Here is a 23442-nt window from a genome sequence, read left to right on the forward strand (position 1 = left end):
TAACTGATTAGCACCAAACATAAATAATAATTTGAATTAGGGATTTATCTACATAATGGACTGATACAAGGTGGTGTTATAATCTATGGACAAGCTAATCAAGTTTAAGTTAGTAGGTCATTGGATCTGGCGTGAAATCAATTCATCCATATGGTTAAATAGCATAATTGTTGCCGATTCGTGATAAAGCCTTTAGTTTAATTATTAACCCTCGTTTAAACCAAGTAAGTAGGGGGATATTCTCAAGGCCACCCGTCCACCAATCATAGTCTCACCACTGTTCAATAAAAAAGCCACCAGACCATGTAGCAGCATAAATGGAGGGCTAGAGTACTGGAAATTTTTTATTTCATCGATCAAAACAATCTAAGAAGTGTAAATTTGTAATTTGGCCACTATCAAATAGTTTTCTTTCTAAATAGTAAATCCCATAGAATAAAGCTTTGTAGAGAACTAGGAATTTCATGGTTTATATCGGGGATTCGCCTTAATAAGGAAACCCAGAAGTATTGCATCACTTTCGTCCCGGTATGAGACAACTTGACAACATGTACCCACGATCCTATCGAGGATCAAAAGTAGGGGCCTGAAGGATCTGAACACTACTGAGGAGTTAGAATACTGGGACGTAACAATTATCTAATCGGTGATGTAAACGGCATAATATGTATTGAATATACAAATTCAGTTGTGAAGAGGTATTTTATTATTTCGAAGATATAATAATAATAAACGAAAAAAAATGAATCGAACACAATATCCAAGTGAAATGATATTTTCTCTACAATAAAACAGGATGGTTAGATTTTATCTGCCGTAAAAGCATAATAATAATGATAAAGCTGTAAAATAAACAATTGTATATGTACTTGTGTGTGTGTGTGACAAACATACTGTTTCCATGATCCGATAGTTAGATAAATGTAAGCGAACGTGTAAGCGTAAAACGATTAAAAGTTAAATTATTGCAATAATGACTCGGAAAACAAAATAGAGTCAATGATCGATATAGGTTTAGCCAATTATGAATGTAACAGTTACCACTAACTAAAATGGTATGAACATATTACAATGAACAGACAATTATGCACACATACATATGTAGTTGAAATAACCAAAGAATTTTTTAATAAAACTTAAGTTGATTTACAGAGAAGGAGAGAGAGCAGAAAAAAACGACACTAAGAAAAGATGTTTGTGTTGATGACAACCAGCACGATGGTAACAATAATAATAATAATAATAATAATAATAATAATAATGCTGACAGAGGTAGATACGTAGAAAAGATGAGTTGGATCGTTTGTGTTACGTTCGACATCATTTTCTTTTCAAGAAAACAAAAAAGCAGACACCACTGATAAGCTCGATCATCAACATACAAGTTTGACTGGTTGGTGCACATAGAAACGCTTTAATTCAACGATTTATCCTGTAATATACACAAAGTTTTAAGACATCTATAAACACATAGGACAAAACCAGTCAGTCGAGATAAAAAGAAAAACAGTTAAAAATAAAGAGAACAGATATAAACAAGAGCAACACGAGCTTATCATTATCATGCCGATTAGTAGTAGTAAATTCTAGATGATAGGCTATGAAATCTCTTTTTATTCAACCGATTAGAAACATGTGTATGCAGAAGTTCACCCTCACAAGATCTAAATGAAAAGCTATACAATAAAACTGATGAAGAAATTAATCAATGAAACAGAACATACATATGAATTCAGAAACTCCTCTTGTATCATATTCATATGGAAAAGTGTATGAATTAATAGGTAGTAAGCCAATATAGTCGTTATTGTTGTCATCATCATTATGAAATTTGGAGTAACAGTGAAAGGTTAATAATTTTATATATTACACTATACACTAAAACTTTTGTTCACTTTACACCACAAATTTCATTGTTATTCCAAATTTCATGATGATGATAACAACAATAACGACTATATTGGCTTACTACCTATTAATTCATACACTTTTCCATATGAATATGATACAAGAGGAGTTTCTGAATTCATATGTATGTTCTGTTTCATTGATTAATTTCTTCATCAGTTTTATTGTATAGCTTTTCATTTAGATCTTGTGAGGGTGAACTTCTGCATACACATGTTTCTAATCGGTTGAATAAAAAGAGATTTCATAGCCTATTATCTAATCAAAATAATATGAACAGGGAATCGTCACTGAATAAAAAACAAACAGAAACGTGGAAAAAAATTAAGACTCACATGAAACGAAATCTACACACCAGCACTGGCATTATCAATAGGAAAATATATAAAAACGTTAATCGATAAAGAGAAACAACACGAGGTGAAGAAAGTGGATGTATGTGTATATGTGTGAATCCACTTATAATTGTATAGAAGAGTGTGCGAAGAAAATACACACACAGACAAAGAGCATCAATGGTACCGTTACTGTGTTGAATAGTTTATAGATCATTAAAGCAACGGATATAATTGTCATTGTTGAACGTCACTAAAGGAAGAGGAAGCAAACAGACATATATACAAAGAACTTGATGTTAAATTGATAAACATTATGACGGTATTGAATAATAATAATAATAATAATAATGATAATAATAATAATAATAATAATAATCTGTAAGTTACTATTTCATTAACTATTAGATCGAATCATGTCGACGTCTATAAGAGACTATAATAATATCTATGATTAACAGAACAGTCTCGTTATTCATTCTACTTGTATTTCTAAACGTTTATAGAATATTTGTAACTGAGGATGCTGAAAGTGTCATGATCTTTGAGCTTTTATTGTTCGTCAGGACAACAACATCATCGACACATTTCAAATAGACACATCCAACACTTTCAATATTACTCTGAATTTTTATTTTTCAGTACGAGGTTGTGGAGACTGTTTTTGATTGAGATCTTGAATCGATCTAAGCTATACCACCTTTGAAAACCTGAAAACACTGGACGGCCGTTTCGTTTTAGGATGTGACTCCTCAGCAGTGCACGATCCCGTACACGAGATTCGTACTCAGCACCTTGGGTCTCGCGCGCGAACACCTAACCTCTAGGTCAATGAGCTGGCGTCCATTGATGTTAATGTGTAAATTCAACCAGTCCACAAAACCCAACTACCATTTTCCTTTGTCTTCGGTGGGTAACTGTTTCACACCAGACAAGAATTAGCTCCACTAGTCACGGGTTAAACTCAGTAGAATTCATCATCTTTGCTGTTATGCTAACTGATGTAAAGTGTAACGATTTTTAGTAATTATTAAAGATATTGACTAGTGAGAATAAGTTTGCTGAGTACTTTACTTCTATGGTGACATAGACTACTTTATCTAGTTGATGAATACATAAACCAGACCATATCATAATCTACAGTCATTGGAAATTGTAAATTAATATATGGCTCAAAGTAGATTACCACATCACAGAAGTAGTCAGTCATTAATTCATCGATTTTAATTGGTTCCAATTGAATGATAAATTATTTTCTCATTTTAAGCTTTTCACTGAAGACTACACTGTAATTTATGGACATGAACATATTTTTTTTGAAGTTACATTTTTTTGTGAATAATGAATTGGATGGGGGGATACGAGAACTACGGTCAAAAAATATCTTAGTGCCAGGAGATTATAACATTTTATCAACCACTTGACTGACTGAATTTAGGCTTATGACAAGCAAGATTTAATCATGATGATAATTACTATACATTGATATTCGTTTTCTTCCTTCATTTATCGAAACTCGTGTAGTGACTGAGTAGAATATTATCTAAGAAAACTATATCAGTTGAATGATAATTCTCAAACGGTAGCGTGAACCAAGGTTTCAATTTATTAGGAAAAACGTTTGTAACACGACTGCTCATGTCCGTATAACACTAACATCTTAGCGATAAAATAGAATTTTTCATAGATTTACATAATCATACTATGTAAATGTGAGTTTTACAATGGCAAAAGTTCCTTCTACGTAGATTTGATTTCTTTTTTTTGCTGATAGAAACGATAAAACATGGTACAAAGAGTTGTGATGAAATTGGAGCTTCTTCATAGAAAAAAAATAGTTGTATATAGTAATGTTTTTCTTTGTAAGTCAGTAAACTTGAATAGAGATTTATGTGTTCACTTATAAGCAACACTTATTGACAGTACTTAAATGATGAAATGGAACTAGACAAAGAAAGGTACGAAATTTAAACATTATAGTTGAAAGTCGACTGTTTTTAAATATTGAAAGCCCTTGATAATTTATCAAAGAAGTTTTCAAAAGCCGGAAACATGTTGAAAATACTTTGATTAATCAGTTTTCTTGAGCAGCTTTCAAGAGACTTCTCCAATCAATCGATAATCGCCATTTTACAATGTTTCCCAGAAACATTGAGATACACTATAAATACTCTTGATTATTTATACATGTAACAAACGCAGAAGTAAAGCTCATACTGTATTTCCTTTCTGTTTTTTTTATTACTAAAAATCTACGAGTTAACGATTACTGAAAATCAAGAAGTTGAGTGTCCAAGTGATTAGTTACAAGAGTTATCATAAATCATGAAACAATCGCTTCTTTCTGCAAACATTCAATATGAATTACAAGTCACTATGATGATATACATTACTCAGTTTGGGTGATCACAACTTATCGATTGATTGATAAAATCTGTTTATTCTTAATAATCAGACCAAAGACCAAATATTTACCTATAGAAATGTACACAATAAGCGCATAAGTGTTTTTGCATACAGTTAACCCTTGAGTTTCTCTGTCTCGTGAATGGTCAGCATAGATTATAATTTAAACATCATATGCATAGATATTAATTTTATGTAATAATAATAGTAATAAACTGATACATATACACTATAATTTTATTTACCCGACAATTTTATATTGACGATAGTTGAATACATGAAAGATGTATTGAAGGTGGGAGAAGAACAAACTGAAGATTCTTTTCTTTATATGGAAAGAAAAATTCAACTGAACAGTTTCTTTTTGTATGTATAAGAGAAAATATGCAAGTATGAATACATAAAAATGTCACCGGAATGAAGATGTAAGCAGATATAACTAGTGTACACTATGTTCATATGTAATTCTGAAGTGTAATAGGTAGGTAATGAATGCAAACATGGAGAATTAAATAATGATGAATAACTGTTGATAATTACTAACCCATGATTAATGCTGTTGCTGACGTCATCATCATCATAATTATCTTTTTCTTCTTCATATCACTTATACACGTCTACTGAAAAAACGATAAGCAGCGACTAGGCCGACAGCTCCAACAGCTATTGTTGCTACACTAGTCAAAGCATTTCGAAGTGAACGTAACGTATCATCATCTGTGAAACTACCAGTGACTAAACTAATTAAACTATTATTTCCAACTGTTGTCGAGGTTATTGTTGATTGGTCAGTTTCATCGCGTTGTGATTCAAAATTTATAAGTCCCTCCTGTGAATTGTAAAAGAAAAAAAAAGAAGTGGTAGACAGAATGTGATACAAATTCTATCCATTAGTCGAAAGGATTTTATGCTCCTTAGTTTAATTTATGAGTTGTATGTGTTATATACTGATATTAGTTGGGGTACATTTACAATACAAACTATGCATACAGACAAGTTGTATAATAATATTGACTTTTGTAGGGACAGTAAAGAATGGTCTTATAGAAAGATCAGTCTTCTTGTGGATCGAGAAAGAACATGAATACCATTCTGTATAATATAAGGCCTCATTAATAATTTTATAAATATCAGAGTTAGCATTCGATCTTTACTCTATAAAATAGAGAGCATATCATGAACATATTTAAAGAACATCATAATACACCTAATGCTTTATTATTACCGAGAATCAATGTTGTTCAGATATACTTTACTATGAAACCAGAAGGCAAAATTACAAATAGGTAGGTCATCTGTACTATTAACCAGTATTAATAAGGGTTTCTAGTATCCGATCTGTTGACATATGTATGCATCCTGGGTTTTACACTTAGCCACATATTAGATAAACAATAACGTTATATCAAGGCAATCTGCACAGAATGTACTAAGATTGATCATAATTCAGTCATGAATATCAGTAGCAACATAATTCAAACCTTTTATAATATATAATATAGCACTTAGTGGTTAACCGAACTCAGTGGATAATGTCATCGAGCGTTTGATGTGAAAGGTACCGGCTTCGAGTTCCAGTGTGAATAACGACACTAGGATGTGACAGGTACATCTAGCTAAAGTCAAATTCTAAATGGAGCGAAATGCGAGTCATGGATTCCATTGCTATACAAGTACATATTATTACCCAGTGTTGAATAAAGTGAAGAGGACAGTAACTAGGTTAGAGTCTTCAACAGTAGCATGATGTTTCGTATTCTCCTATTTTCAGTTCATTGACTTTATAATGATTAAAGAGAAAGCAAGCCAACAAATAACGGTTACTTTGTTTTTATTTATCACAGTATATCTAAACACGTGACAACTTTTTGTTACTTATAAACGTATAACACCTTTGTCACACTCTCTGTTATTCAGTTTTTGTTTTGTTTACTCGTTGACTGTTTTCGTTTAACTACCCAAACAACTTACATTATACCATCTTTCGGTAATGGTATAAGGCACAAATAATGAAATTGGAAAGCCTCATGAATTATACTTCTACATGTACATACATACAAATATATATTTCAACTATTTAGTCATATTACCTAATTTTATGGACAACACATGAAACACAATGATCTCTCACACCATATATGACGTAATGAATTTAGTATTTTTGAGGAAATAGATACACCAGCACACACACACATCACATCTATACATATACAAAGAACATACTGGGATCATATATCAATTCGATAAAAATGGGTAAACAAAACAAAATGAAGGACAACTCGATTTAACAACGATAACAATGCTGACAAAGAATTATGAACAATTTTCAAGTAACAACAACAAAATATCATATTTTGTGTAACCTCCCCCCTTTCAGATTTATTTTTTCTCTCGTTCCAATTAATTGCTCGTGAATTTTTGTAGAAATGTGGAAGGGGATTTTGGAGGTGAATAAATAAACTGGAGAGAGAGAGAGTGGGTGAAAGTAACGAAATTTCAAAGAAATATGTAATTGAATTTTGGCAAACATATTAGAGATAGTGAGAAAATTGACTGTGTAGACCAAGGAGAGACGTTTATATTGTCATCTCATCTAATTAGTTGATACTTGAGTGCTTTCCCCACTAAGAGGCTATAAAGTTCACTAAGAATGAGACAGTAAATTATGAATAGCTTAAGATGACTGTATCACTTTACATCATAAACTAACTGAAGTTACAAATATACTGAACTAATAGATCCTGACTCAACAGAGAATAGAGAGACAACAACATTAAAAGAAAAGAGAACCATTTGCTCACCCAATTTCCATGAGATGATATCCAATTCCAAAGTCCTCGGGGACCATGTATAAACTCAGTTGTCCACAAAGTATAATCAGCTGCGCAAGGTCTTGTGAATGACACCAAACGCAAGTCACTAGCATTTGACCGATGAGGATCCATTGTAGTTTCTGAATTTTTATCTTTCAATTTTTTATCTGTAGTTTTATCACTGCATGAAGAAGATGGATCAGTAGAAGATAACTACAGAAGAACAAGAGCAACAAAAAATGATTTTAGAACAGACTGTGATAATGTATTGATTATAAAGTGCTTAAACAGATGAATATTCATGTAAACACATTTACAATGGTAAAAAGGAGTATCAAAAAATATATGCCTCACACAGATTTTGTGTGAGGGAAGGGGTACTCTGCTTGAGTGCCCAGATTAGAGACAGGTGGTTTTCCTAGGGGATCGTTTCCCGAGCCCCTAACTCAGAAGCATGTCACAAGGCAGTGGAGCAACATTAAGAGATGTTGTCCCATAACAGTGACTAAGATTGGGTTAATACGCTATTTGTTCCCTCAGGATCCTGAAGCCCATGTGAACCATTGGTTCGGGATCAGGGTTTTTCAACCCCCCTTGATCTGTATCCACCACCCCGGTTCAAGCGGCGGTCATTCGCTTTTTCTCCTCTCAATTACGTAAGCAACACTCCCGCCACGAGAAGGTATTGAGTAGGACCTTCCTGGGAATAGCTATATATATGAACGGCCATTTGAGAGCAATTCGAGAGAAATTGGTCTCTATCCATCTTCGGTCGTACCAGGGAATTTGAGGACTTAAAAGCCGACTCCCAAACCAGGAAATTGATGAATATATAAGTGCTAGTATTTTTTATACGTTTAAGATTTAATTTGATACAGAAGTGAATTAATGAAATTAAACATATATGGATAAGCTTGACTATTTTCATAGCCTAAAGAATGAAAATTAATGTGAATATAAGACGGTAATTTATTGTTTATGAGGCGGATAAAAATGCATTACTACTACTGCTGTTCCGTGAAATGAAAAGACTTAGAAAAATTTAGGATACATCAATTTTTCCTCATCATCTGCCCCATACACCTTAAAAATGCTTTCAATACATTTCAATACAACGTCATCGTTCCCAGTGTTCAATACATATATTTTTTAAAACGTGAATATATCGCCAAAGGAATTCGTTGGCACAAGGGATTTTCCTAATTTCAGTTGAACTTTAGTCATTCGGACTATGAATCAGTTATTGGGGGCAAAATTAACTACACATGTTCAATATTTTCATCAGTAAAGAAAGTTAAATAGTCGTCCTAATTCACTTAAAACTTTAGCGATTTGGTTAGCGTATTAGTTGAACAGATTTTATTTTGAACAAGAAGAGTTTGAAGGTTAATTAATGGAGGAGAGCTACAGATCGCGTACAACATACGAGTGAAAAAATATGTACTTAATTAGAAGACTAATCGTTAGGATTGTAGAAGTAGTTCTGGTAGAGTAAACGAATCTATTCCTCATTACTACCAACATAATGCTGTAGTCGAAGTAAGATGACCATTCAATGAATAAAAGTGACGATAAAATTTTGTGAAATAAAAATCAAAACTTACTTGCTTATTACAATCAGATGTAACAGCATCATTATGCTCAACTTGTTCACAAGAAATAATGGGCAAATCAGTTGACTTAGAAATACCATGATACTGTTGCACTGACTGATGTGAAACTGAATAATCCATACGTTTATTGTTATCTTCAACAACTTCACATAATGTTCGCAAAAATGCCAACATTGCAATTATACGACCCCAGTTAATACGTTCAAGAAATAATTCTTCTAGAACACTATGAAATTGACATCGTGCCATTTCTAATCGAGTTTGAAGTGAATCATCGCTCACATGACTAGAAGCACCACTGGCGTCACCATCACCAATCCTACTATCACTCTTCACACTTATGTTAGTATCATGCACATTAGTAACATTATGATTAACGCTAATCATTGTTGTTTTGTTTGTCTCTTCTGTACAACCTTGATCATCTATGTTATAATTAATATTATCACTATTGGAATTACTATTTAAACGCGCTACATCTTCTAATAAACTGCCCAATTTATCACGATATCTAGACTCAAAATGATCAGCGAGATTTCTGGCGCATAGAATTAATCGTGCAGATATAAATATTGACGGAATTGACTGATGAGATTGATGATGATATACAAGAGAAGTGAATGGTAGTATAGTGGTATTGGTAGTAGCAGACGGTTCATTACTTGTAGGTTGAATTTCATTTTGAGGCTGAAACAAACAGAATTTGACAGGAGGGTATAAAATTCTCATTTAGGAAGATAGTAAAAATCATGTGCTTTTATAAATTAGAAACGGTTTAATGGTGACTATTGACGCCTGAGATTTCTGACGGAGAAAATCCTGAATCCTAAAAACGAGACTATCTTTTGGTTTCAAAAAAATAATGACACACTTCCTAGAGTTAGTGATAGTTGAAAGATATATAAGATTCTTGGATATACCACAGCAACCTGAGATTTGACTTGACCATCATATATTACACAATTACACCAACACATCCAATTTTCTTCAACAAAACTATGCAGATCACGTGGTCTATTAGATCGCTAAAGTTTGGAAAGGTAATGGTGGCCTTCAATATAAAATATAGGCAAACAAACTGAGCATTTCAGTGGTAGCTAATGACGAGACCGATGACGTACACTGAAAATTTTCTTAAAAAGGGGAGAACATAATCAACTCGATGAGGGTACAAATTACACATTAATTGACGTGATTTCCTAAAAGAACTATTGTATGATGCTTAGAGAACTCTACAAACAAAATATGCTATTGGGAGCGTTTAATTTCATGAAAAACCTGTGAAAATGAGTTGCGTATACGACACCAATTAGTACGGTCCAAATAATTTAGTGTTAACATTCCTGACTATGGTGATGGATGATATGGATTAGACTTTCTAGAGGTGGAAGCAAACGTCCTCTTAAAATTAAAGACATAACTTGATGAACAAAGTCAAACTAGCACGAAACTTAAACACTAAGAATTGCTTTTAGTCATATAAAATTAGTGTTTCCAAAAAAGCAGATTCAGTTGGAATTGCAAGAAAATGTGCAGTGGGATTAACGAATACAGATAGGAAGAAAAATGTATTCAAATATTCTGTTAACATACAGACAAAAATTTACCTGAGATGAACTATTCGGTTTGAAACGTTTCACTGCGCATACTTCCTGATCAGATGATGATGACCGAGTAAAATCTGTATTATCTGTACAACTAATTGTTGGTGTAAGAGTAGTAGTAGCAGTATTAGGGATATTGGGGATTGTAGAAGAATATGACTGGGAAGTACCAGAAGATAAATCCAACTTAACAGTATTTCTTTGCCAATATTCTAAAAGTGTACGCCAGTCTGGGGATAGACGTGAATCAAGTAAATGTGAAAGGAAATTTATTGTTCTCAAAGTAATTGGATTTTGAAATAACACATTATAATTGTAGATACTATCATGATTATTATTATTATTATCATTAAATTGTCGTAAAGAGGAAGAGAGAGAAGGAGAAGAGGTTGAGGAGGTATTTTGTTGATTATGATCAGTCGATTGATTGAAAATATTTGAATGATTTGGTTTAGGTGAATTTTCAGCAGGCTGGCTTATTGGAACATCGACATCATCATTATTAGTATTATCGGTAGGCATATTCATAGTCGCAGGAGTACTAGTAGTAGTGGTCGAATGTTGAACAGGAAAATCAACACCACCAACGTCAGAATAGCCAATGATTGACGCTAATGGATTTGACTGGAAACAATTTGAATCCGGTGGTAGGGGACTTTCAGGCGTAATAGCTGTAGCCGCAGAAGAGAATGGGGAGAAGGAAATATCTGATGTTGTACTGCCGCCTTCCCCACTGGCTGATCGTATAGACGGTAGACAATCACCGATAATAGCACTATTAATATGTGATGTAATACAACACTCTGGTGGAGTTGAAGTCGGTTCACTAATTGATACAGACCGGGTGAATGATTTGCCTTGGACAATATTATATGGATTCAAGTCTAAACCAAGATTATCCCTGAAGAAAAAGGAAAAACACACAAAATAACTAGGTCTTTTTCTAGCATATTGAGTGGATTGGCGAATTTGCAAGAATACGGGGGGAAGGGGTGTTTTTGAGATGTAGAAACGCAGAATTTTTTTTACATTCAAGCTACATCTTTGTGAGTGACATTCAATGAAATAACTTAGATATATTTTTTGATAAGATAATACGACGACAAATGGAAATGACATACCTATGTATTGTGTGATTATGTTAAGTGTTGCTAGTTATACATACATCTATTAAGTTGTACAATGAAAATTACGATTCAAACAGTAAAATTGTTACACTACAGAGTAACAAATAAATTCTTCTTCTTTTTCAAATGATAACTTGCAATGTTTATTGTTAGAATGAAAGATCAAATTTTAAAACTTAAAATCAAGTGAACAATTCACTATCTATTATTATACAAAGACAATTATACACTAACTCAAGAAATTTCACTGTTCTATAATAAAACAAGTTTGTTAAATTATTTACTAAGTCGAAAATTAATTTTTCAACTTTGAGTTATAATGTTTATTTTTAAAGGACAATCATACAACCTGGTAACTAAAAGTGAAGTAAATGTTACTGAGTTTGAAACTGAGATATTTTCCTGTATTAAGCTATAATTTTCACAAAATTATAGGGAGAGTGTAGACAGGGAATGTGACAATTTAACCGCAATTTATATATATCTACTTGTCAATATGAACGGAAGAAAACGAAGATCCTTTTTTTTTAGAAAAACTTGATTACAAACTTGGATACGTTTAAGTAATTGCATTCATCAAACACTTACAATGATTATATAAGAAATTGCAATTAATACAACTAGTAGAACTGCTCAACTCAATACTGCTTTTATATATATATATATATAATTGAAAAACCATGAAACAGACAATAAGTACACATAGACCATAGGATAAATAAAGTAATCAGAGGTCATTATCTTTGTTCACTAATTGTTCATTTCATTTTTTTTTCTCTTTTTTTTTTGTAAAATGAATTTATTCGACAAACAATTTTGAAGGAGGGTCAATATATAAGTGGACTTTTATAAGAACAGGTGTTTTGTTTATCCAGTAACAATAGACTATTTTATACAATGACGTCAGACAATATATATATATATGCACACTTATATCCATGAGTTTGATAACGAGGTCATTAGAGCTGACAACCAGACAGATAAGGTCAGACAGAAATACATCAATGTAATGTAATGTGGATAAGAACAGAAGCAAAATTTAATGAGTATAGACAAATAAAAGAGAGACAGAAAGGTTAGAAGATGAAATCTTATAGTTTAGCATAAAATTATAGTTACATCAAGGTTGTTACATTGAAGGGTTTTTTTTCGTTGTAAAAATGAATTTGAAGCATCAAGACAAATTTTCATTATATATTGTATTATGTAATTGGTAGATCGTTAAACTATAGAGAGAGATGCAAAGAATACAACTCAAAATTATCATTTACTTGTAACATAATTAATGGATGCCGACTACTGAGGAGTCTCATACTAGGACGAAACGGCCGTTCAGTACTTCCAAGTTTTCCATGGTGGTCTAGCTTCAATTGACTCATGATTTCAACTATTGAAATTATTAAAATCTTCACAAAACCCCTTCTGATTAAAATTAATCTCTTTACAATTATTAAAATCTTAACAAACTAACAAGAGGAGAAAATAAAATGATATCGTATATCGACTGAAGTTGTGAATACGAGCCACTGGATGTCAAAATTATTGGTTGGAAAGTAACACATAAGGTGCGAAGCATATAATATACACAAATGTTAATCAACTAATGAAACCGGAATTAAATTGATAGTTGAATATGCAGAAAATCAATTAACATTCATGTTTATATTCAATAATAATTCAAGTAATTCATTGTGTCAGTGAATAACAATAAAGAGAACTCAGTGAGGCAAATTTTCTTTTCGATCAAATCATTTATCTATCATATTTCTCATCCGTAATCTCTCACCCTCCCCCATTCTCCTCTAACCGCTTAATTATTGATCACATAACCTTCTTTTGATCTTTGAGATCACTTCATGATGTACTCCTTTCTATAGATTTATATATTTTAATAATTAAATTCATGGGTCCATCTGAGCTAGACCACCAATGAAAATTCGGAAGCACTCGACGGTCGTTTCGTCCCAGTATGGAACTCCTCAGCAGTGCGCATTCACGGTCCCGCACGTGGGACTCGAACCCAGAGCATTCCGTCTCGCGCGCGAACGCTTAACCTCTACACCTCCGAGCCGGCATTTAACAGTGTTAATGTTTAGCTCCAACCAATCCACGATATTGCGCCACTGTCCATCATCGTCTCCAGACACCGTTGAACTCCATTGGTCACGGCTTCTCACTAGAACTCCAGGAGATACCTCTTAATCCAGTCACTAATGAGCACATGGTTATTATTATCAGAATGCAGGTTTGCATATATTTACTGAACAACTATTAATACGAATGTACAGCTTAAGTAAATGATTTCGTCGGAAATTTTCTTCGCTGAATTCTATTTATTTTTATTGAATTATAGTTATCTATCAGTTTTTTTTCCGAAACACCAGTCAATAATGGAATTATTTAGTAGTAGGAATAATAACATAGACAAAAAACAGAATATTCTTAAACAAGAGTAGATAGCATACTGGTGAGCATCCCACTTTTCAATCCCCTCCCACTTCGATACTGTTCTACCTTGAAATTGGACAGCCAAAATCAGTAACAAATTACAATTATACATGTTTATTTTTTACAGACAAATTAACGCCAAATACATGAATTTGTATTTAGTTATGAAATTATATTGTTTTAATACAAACCAATAAAGTGGATGAAAGAATAGTATTACTACTTCATACCTAACATTAAGTAAAAATTAGCCACAAATCATTTAAAAGAATATACATTTAAGGCAATATAAGTAGTAATATATTTATTTTCCCTAGCTTGAATACTTGATATATATATAACTAATTTATGATCATATGAGTTGGTCAGTTAGTCAGACAATGTCAATAACTCACGTGCAAATGACGGAAGATGAACACTATAATTCCATTATCAACGCAAAATACTGCTAAGGAAATGTATATGGACTCAAGTTGTCCACATTTGAAACTATTATGGAGAGACAAAATTCACAGGATTAGTATCGGGAAATGAAAAGTATGGGGCAATATTCAAACCGATTTTCAACCATCCCATCCAAAATTTCCAGTCACAGACTATGATTATCTGATGCAAAGCAAACAGGCAGTCATTAACATTTCTCTAATTGACACTAATGATAGCCGCCACTGTACGTAATTATTGTAGCTTATATGCCAAACATAGGCTCATGCATTGGCCTTCAAACTACACTACAGTACTACCAAAACAAACAGAGCAAGGTAGGGAGTCATAGTCTAGTGGTCGATAAAAATGTGCCTCAGCCACTAAGTTATTGTTGTACATCCAGGTGTGTGATGGCTTGGGACAAGTAGCGCATGTCCCAGACATCTCAGACGATGGAAATTTGTGATCTCGCTGACTGATTTATCACCTTTTAGCAGTATCATGTCTAACCTCTGTGTTACCTACTTGATAGTCGCCGTTAAGTGTGCAATGCTTCTAAGGCATCTATGACTGAGTACCAGAAACACATACGTATTCATTAACAATTATAGACCATGTTTCGCAGTTACCTAAAACTGTAAAACCTACTCATAATAGGGACGTAATTCCATTGACTGTATCTTTGAAGCACTGCTCGTGTACTATGGGATTAAGCAATTCATGAGTTAGAAAAGGGTACTAAGTAAGGATGACGAATCGATTGATGAGGTAATAAATCTCCATCGAGTGAGATGATTGGGACAACTGTTACGTATGTTCATCCACCGTATACCTCAACGCACGATTTTGCCTGGTGTAGGAGTAAGTTGGAAGAAAGATCAGGTTAGTCAAACAAAAACATGGCATCAGATCATGAAGTCATTAACAATTGGACTGAGACATGTTGATAGGTGTGGACTACCTAGTTAGGGTATGCGTGATTATCGTAACAAGTGGTTAGAATTTGAATGAAATGGTTTAATGTCGTTTGGAATGGTGTACGTGCATTCATTTTCGTCTTTCCCCAAATTCGAAGCTTCTGAATTCTATACAATTTTCTTTATTTGCCCCCAGATGCCCCAATACAGCTGAGGGTGGGGAGGGTTAGCTCTCTCTCCAAATGCCCTCACGTGGCCACGCGTATATAGCCACTGTCAGGGAAGTCCTACTCACCGCCTCGCACCACGGGTGCTGTTTACGAAATTGAGAGGACGGAAAGAGAATGTCCAGTGCTTTAACCGGATCGGTGGACACGGAGAGTTGGAAAACCCTCATTCCAAACCAATGGTGCATATGGACTTCAGGATCCAGAAGAAACAAATAGCGTATGAACCTATTGTTGGTCACCGGTTACCACGGGACTGCATCTCCTGACGTTGCTCTACTACCTTGTGGATCAGGCTTCGGGCATGGTCCCCTAAGAAAACCACCTGCTTTGGTTTGGGCACCCGGATAGTATCACACACAAACCAAGTGACTTCTACGGCACATATGTATTCGGTGCCCCGTTGTACCAATATTTATGTGTTCAAACAAATATTTTTTCATTTACATAAATAGTATTTTTGATGCCTAATATTTTGTATTACCACTCATATTACTAGTGTTTCTACTATTCTGGTATTTGCCCTAAAGATTTCATCTCTGTGCTAACGAGCCCTGGTAACTTGAACGAATGTATAAATGTACCAGGTTCAACTATGCAATAGACTCACTATGTTCCTTAAGTTGTATGAAAGAGACGATATTGTATACAGATCTTTGATCTACACCACTTTTTAATACAGTTATAGTTGGTTTGTTACGTGGTGTTTTGCATTTAAAAAGTAAGTCTAGACTTAAATACTGTAACTAGCTACTGATGACGCAAGTCCGTACAAAGCTATCGCTCTTTTTTGGGTGTACCTGTCTGAACCTTTACCATATTAGGTAAGGTAGGAATAAACTGCTTGTATCAAATACTGTTGCATAGTATCGATTTCAACTAGGTTCAAAGCTAAATGTCAACTCATTGGAAAGTGTATCCAAGATTACTTGGAAATAGCAACAACACATAGTTGTTTCTCTAAAGCATTTTCCTAATGAATACCGAGCTTTTGTAGATTGCCCGGATATCCTTGCTATCAACTGGATTGTCCCAGTGGATGGCGTGCATATTATTGCTTGAATGTAACTCATTCAACAAGTACGGTAAAAACTTACAATATTGAGAAGTAACTTAGCAAGGTTAAAAAAGGGATGTACTTTATCGCATTACTGGAGATGAACCACTAGAAGAAATGGGGAGGTTAATATATCTAGACAGCTTATCAATGAGAATGTAGATGAGATCAACTTTTGTACAACAAAAACATGAACTACGTATATCTAGATCGTCTTTAGAATATTAGCAATGTCACATTTAATACAAAAGACGGTGTGTACAGTTCATTTGAATGGGTAGTTTTGCTTTATGCAATCGACTTGATATCTTTAAGATGATGTTTAATCATCGCTGACTTCATTGGATTACTGTTCTTACATTTATTCGTTAACCCAGGTTGTCATAAGTATGAAATGACTTTACACATAGTAATCTTGAAATTTACAATAATAGGTCAATCATAGAAGACGTCGAATGTAGCATAAACGTGAGTCGACCGAAATTGCTATAATATACCAACACAAAGAGATGAATTTAGGAAAATCCTAGAGTAGTACATGTGAAAAGACCCAATATGATTAAAGGAAGAATTAATTCGCGAAATGATTTAAAAACCTGAAAACTGACGTTAAACGAGTGAACACATTAGGGTACTTTCAACCAATTCTCAGACATATAACACCCCTAACCATTAGTCTCGATAATTGTGCAGACCTCAGAAAGGCAGTCAGCACTTACCTACGAATGTTGACCCAACAGTCAATGACTTTATGCAATGATGCCACTTTTTGTTTAAGCGCCCTTTGGCATTCCTTGAATCTGCTCCTTCACCAACAAACCATGCATTAAGGAGGATGGTTGAGAACATGCACTGCATATATTGGCCACCTAAGTGGGAGGAGATTCACTATCTCACCAACCGATTTGCTATCTTTACCTAGTACCTTGAAACCAAACATCGGCCTTACTCACATGACAGTACCAACATAAGTAAGCAAGGTTTCGGAGTCATTAACAACCAAATGTTAATAACTCATAAATAACTGATCTGAATGGATTAAATTTAACTTTGACAATATAATATATTCACTCATTTTATGTCCTTACAGTATAGAAGGGATATTACTACATGAGAGTTCATATTTGAAGTTTACGGAATCCCACTGCGAAGTTACTTTATTAATTTCTGTGGAATAACTTAAACTTCCAATGTGCAGACGTTACTTCAACACTCCAAGTCCAACAATGTAAAGTTAATGAGAACGGAGAATTACTTATCAAAAATAATTTCTGATTTATAAAAAACAACTTGAACCAGTGCGTGGTAAATAAACTGTGCTACTATTTTCTAAAACAAGAGAACAAGCTGCATACTGAAGGAATAGACAAACAAATACCAGACTTTTCAGAGCAACCTGTAATACTCTCGTCTTGATTAACTAAACCAAAAATAACACTCAAAGTATCTGATATTTTTGGAAAGGCTATTTGAGCACCTAACTTCTTTGCCTCACTACATTTCATAATGAACCCGTACCAATACACCGACTCGATCTCCCTATTTTGGGGTTTTCCCCAACATCTAGAGAAATTTGGTACGTTTCTGTAAAGTGTGGGAAAAAAACCGTGTTATAAACTTCAGGGGGGAATATTGGGGATTTTACCCATACCTGAGAAAACCTTGGAGTCGTATTGCCGTTCCCTAAAAGTTTTCGATTGCGGTACCCGCAAAGTTTATCCAAAACGGACAAATTTTTTCCCAAAATAGGGAGATTGTAGATGTATCCTGTACAATGAGGGAAGTATGGCATACTACTAAATATACCATGGATTATCTCAAATACATAAGCAAGTACACTTAAAACTCTTTAAATAGAACTAAATCACTTTAAAGGAATGTAAAGACGGTAGGCACTTTACATTTAGTCTACACTCCTTGTGACTCAATTGCTAATCGTGCGCTACCTATTATCACTGCTATCAGCCGGGTGACCCCCGGGCTGTAATTGATTTAGGGTTATGAAATTGATAAGTAAACAAAATTGGACTAACACGAGACGAGTTTGTGAATCCCCGACCGGCATTCCTGGGACGCAAATACGCCAACTGGAGAGTGAGGTTGTATTTCCCCCCTCCGGCGATATAGATCTCAGTGGTGGTTTTAAACAATGCGCTTAAGTATCTCGCATGTGGCGTGCTCATATGAGGTGTCAAATGTTCATCCGTAAGTCCGGGTACAGTTCTATTCTAATATGCTTTATACATTACTTTTGAACATAGAAGTGGAAAGTCTGTTATTAATCGATTCATTGATGCAAATGTTTATGCATGAGAGATATTTCCGATGGAAGTTCTGAAAGATTTTGTAGTTGACTAAACTAAACCAGCTAAGACAATACTTAATGACCGTTTATTGTCCGTCTTTGTGAGTTATTAGGTGTAGTTAAATTTTGCAGACTTTTAAACGCCAGTTAAACCCGCTGTTAGATCAGCTGATATACCCTAGGTGGAAATTCTAGAAAACTTTTAGTAATAGGTTAGAACGTCCAGAATAAAACATTTGCGAGAAATCTACTAACCAATAATAAAATGTATTACATTGCTTCATCCCCAACTTACGGCAGATAATGGATAAACTAAACGTCTAGTACATATACATCAGTTGATTAATGCCGTTATCATCCTAACGGTTATCAGAAACGCCTTCATTAATTCACGGAATATCTCTAATAGATTCGGTGACAAAATGATCTCCCCTTTCAAGGAATGTCAGTTTGCTTTAAATAACACGAACGTTACAAAAGGATATTGGGTAATTACATTATATTGGTTCTCTGTTTTGGTGTCTTATATAAATAAAAAAACGACAGCTGCAAAAAGCAACTGAATATGTGTCACAAAGCTGTTCTATGCAATTTCCGTACACTGAGATTTAGTTCGCATTTAAGATAGACTTACTCCATTCCGATAACCCCTTTTAATATTACATGATGTTATTACAAATAGTTTTCGATGAAAACTGAAGACAGATATCAAATTGGGCTCCAGGCACTAAGATCTAACTGATCAACAACCAAAGTTAACAAACAAACACAAAGTCACCGTGTATAACCTAACAAACTTAAAATGAAAGGCAAAACTGTTGCAATGACACTAAAAGTAATGTTATTCACACAGATGAACTTAAATTTACCTACGCCTGTTATTCCTAGTGGAATAGCATGGGCCGCTTACAAGCATTCTCCATCCAACTCTGTCCTGAGCAATCCTTTCCGGTTCTTTCTGGTTGTTATTCAACATTTTTATATGTTTCTAATTTCCGACGTAGTGTGTTAGTCGGCTTGTCTGTTTTCCGTTTCCCTTCAGGATTTCAAGTTAGCCCATACCTTGTGATGCAGTTTGGTGATTTCTGTAATGTATGTCCTATCCACTTCCAACTAGGTGAGCTTAAAGCACAAAATGAAAGTGAATATACACAGACTAGTAATATCTAACCTATAACTATTATCAATCCTAAAAATATTGACTTCAGAGGAAAGGAAGTGAAGATTTCTTATTGAGGAGATGTTCCTGATCCCAAATCTACAAACATTCAGAATGACTTATAAGTGGAGCACACTATCGCCTTTGCATCTACAACAAATTGAAAGTTCCGAAAAGCTGTGAGAAACGATACTATAACCCTTACACAACCTCCTCTCTTGGCTTTAATGTCGGTATACAACCTTAAGCAAAAATAAGCTCACTCATATGTGATAAATGTATCATAATACTAGAAGATCACAGGACTAGTGCTGCTTCCCTACACAACCCAAGTAAGATCACAAACTTAAGGCTGATGATTTTACTTCATTTCAAGGAGCATGACTATTTTCTCTTGGTGAAACCAAGTAATCACATCTTGTTATAATGGCATAATGTATGTAAGCCGTTAGATCCTGTCCCAAATCACCCCATGTTTAAGCATTTGGGCCCCAACAGCTTTCCGTTCAGTGAGTCCTTGAGATCCTTGCCACTTAGATTGGACAAACGGATCAGGCAAGAAGATTTAGTACTACAAAGTACTCACCCAAAATCTATGAAAAAACTCTATGATCCGTATGGAACCAAACAAGTTATGGTCAGCTGGGCTGACATACAAGTGACTCGAAATGCTCAGCAGTAATTTATGTGGCTACAGAAACGATCAGTTTGCATATTAATTCCATCATACAACACCTCAGAATTATGCACCTTGTATTAACCATATCATTTAAACAGTAGCTATGGGATTTCGACATCATTACTCCCAGCCTGACAGGTATCCAACTACACATTTCTGCTCTACTATTCCCACAGCCATCCAAATATTATGGGTTTAGAGCAGCTCAAATTAGAGAAGATTCAGGGAAGCTTCGATCCGCACAAATGGGCTGATCAAAGTGGTATCCGACCGAGAATTCCGAACGAATATGTCTTTCACCTTTAGGGTTTTCTTCAACCCAGGGAAGAGTACTTTCTAATTGGAAAAAGATGTAATCATGCTCATAAACAAAGGGTTATGACGGGGTGGAAGGATCTGGGCATCGTGTTTTGTGCAACTAATGGTGTCCTGTTTCATTGGTACTCTGAAACATATTAGAGCCTATCCATTCTTCCGGTTTCTCTCCAGAATGTTGGATAAACTGACGTTATGGCTGTTCAAAAAATATTTTTAGTATTTAGTTGAGATCTTATCCGAAAAGACTCTTGCATTTGTTCCTTTACCTTGAAAAGAGAGAGCATCTAAAAAGGAAATCGGACTGAAAAACAACTCTTACTTATTATTCCTAAGAGCGCCGAATCTATAGCCGGTGCGCTGTAAGGGGGTTAGGGTGGGACATAGTCTTACAGCATAATTTCCATCCATCCATCACGTTGACCAGTCGGTGAGTTCACCATGGTTACATAAGAACCATATCAATGTAGCAATCCAGGGTAGCAATATCATTTTTTGCTGCCAGTAACTAGCAGACTATTCTGTAACTTATTTATTGGTAACGATTATTGTTCAGCATACGATGGTTTGACTGGCGGTCGGTGACAAAAGTTGCATCCCGCACACTCATTCTTTTCTTTGGTCTTAGTGTTTGGAAAATAAATTTAAATCAGTACTCTGAAACTCAGTATTCGCCTCTTCTGAGGAACAAATAGTTCACTAATTCCAACTGACAAAGTTTGAAGTTTCAAATTATCTGAATTAATCACAATAACTGATAACTTATACTGTAACTTATTTTTACAACCTTCGAATACGATGACTCACTTTTGAAATCGATCAGGTGTAAACGTCATTTAACAAATACACAACGTACATGATTTCTCCCTATGTATTCACAGAATACTTCTGATTCATTTGCAAGTGCATTAGGCCTTCTAAGCAATTCAGTATTCACTTATCCACATTTCAGAGTTATCAACGTAATTAAAATTAGTGAAGGTATCTTCGACATCTGAATGATAACTACCTGTCCAACTAGTCCTCACTGGATCTACATGTTTGTCATGAAGTGAATACTCATTTGAATTAAAAATACTTAAAGTTTGAATTCATATTTTTCAAACTATATAATGGTGAACTTGTAGAACTATGGTCTACTATGATATTAGTACTGCTCTAATAATAGACCTAATCCTAAATTTGTAGATTTGTCATGATATAACTGCCTAATCTATAAGATCTTACGTGGAAGTCACACCATCGGCTACACCAACTCACTGTATCGTATCAATTACCAATACATGATGTAGAACAAGGTTAGGCCAGAGAAAGAACAATATATTTAATATGAATAGAAGATATAAGGTAACATTCAGCAAAGACCACGCCTGCATGGCCGATCCATGCCACTCGATCAACTCCAGTCCATTCAATTCATTCTTCGCGCCTTCTCCATCGTTAGGTATTTTTCCGCGTTAAATATTGAATATCTATTTTCTGAGTAGTCTCGTGTTCACAGCTTTGTGGATTGTGTGGCTATTGTCCAATGCCACTACACTACTCTCCCACCTGAATCAACGTGATGTTGGTTCGATACCAAATTGGATGGGATCGTCGCGCGCCGGAGGTTACCAAGGATAATAAGAATCCTCCGGGTATTGGTAAGCCGAAAGATAAATCAAAAAGAAAGCGGCAGCATTTGGTCGGGAAATACATGTAATAATTTTAAAATATCTGCCTTCATGCTTAAAACGCTTGAAATGAGAATTTGGGTGAAGATTATTTGAACTATAAAGAATGGCATAACAATAATAATAATAATAAAACGATGCGTGCTAATAGCCGTTGGTTAATAACTTAACGTATAGGTAGTAAGTATTTTGTGTTTAGAAGTATTAAAGTAATGAATGTCGCAGAAATATTAATATTGGTATTAGTTTTGGTTTAAATTATGAAATCAAATAACGATTATGCCGGTAAGTTGTCCATATGATGTGAATTCCAAATGCATCTGTATTAGTGGGCTAACTGAAGGAACAAAAGTATACCGTGGAGAAGAATTCCGACTAGTGTTCCTGTTAGTTTGATACGTTTTATTTAGTTACGGGGAGATTTTCTCAA

The 23442-nt window shown here is 34.5% G+C and overlaps 1 protein-coding gene across 3 annotated transcripts; it reads right to left on the minus strand.

Moving 5' to 3' along the window:
- Window positions 1–683: 683 nt before the first annotated feature.
- Window positions 684–19019, minus strand: MS3_00009611 (uncharacterized protein). Of its 3 annotated transcripts, XM_051218004.1 has the most exons (8): window positions 18915–19019; window positions 14650–14743; window positions 10683–11580; window positions 9067–9762; window positions 7451–7675; window positions 4895–5478; window positions 2244–2496; window positions 684–1432 (listed from the first exon to the last, which is right to left on the minus strand). In XM_051218004.1, the coding sequence occupies exons 3-6, from the start codon at window positions 11205–11207 to the stop codon at window positions 5257–5259; spliced, it is 1668 nt and encodes a 555-aa protein (XP_051064435.1). In that variant the 5' UTR covers window positions 11208–11580; window positions 14650–14743; window positions 18915–19019; the 3' UTR covers window positions 684–1432; window positions 2244–2496; window positions 4895–5256. The 3 variants fall into 3 exon arrangements, with proteins under 3 accessions (XP_051064435.1, XP_051064436.1, XP_051064437.1); XM_051218005.1 differs by lacking the exon at window positions 14650–14743; XM_051218003.1 differs by lacking the exon at window positions 684–1432 and having other exon boundaries at window positions 10683–19019.
- Window positions 19020–23442: the final 4423 nt, after the last annotated feature.

Source organism: Schistosoma haematobium, chromosome 7, assembly GCF_000699445.3.
Source record: "Schistosoma haematobium chromosome 7, whole genome shotgun sequence".
Taxonomy (NCBI): Eukaryota; Metazoa; Platyhelminthes; class Trematoda; order Strigeidida; family Schistosomatidae; genus Schistosoma; species Schistosoma haematobium.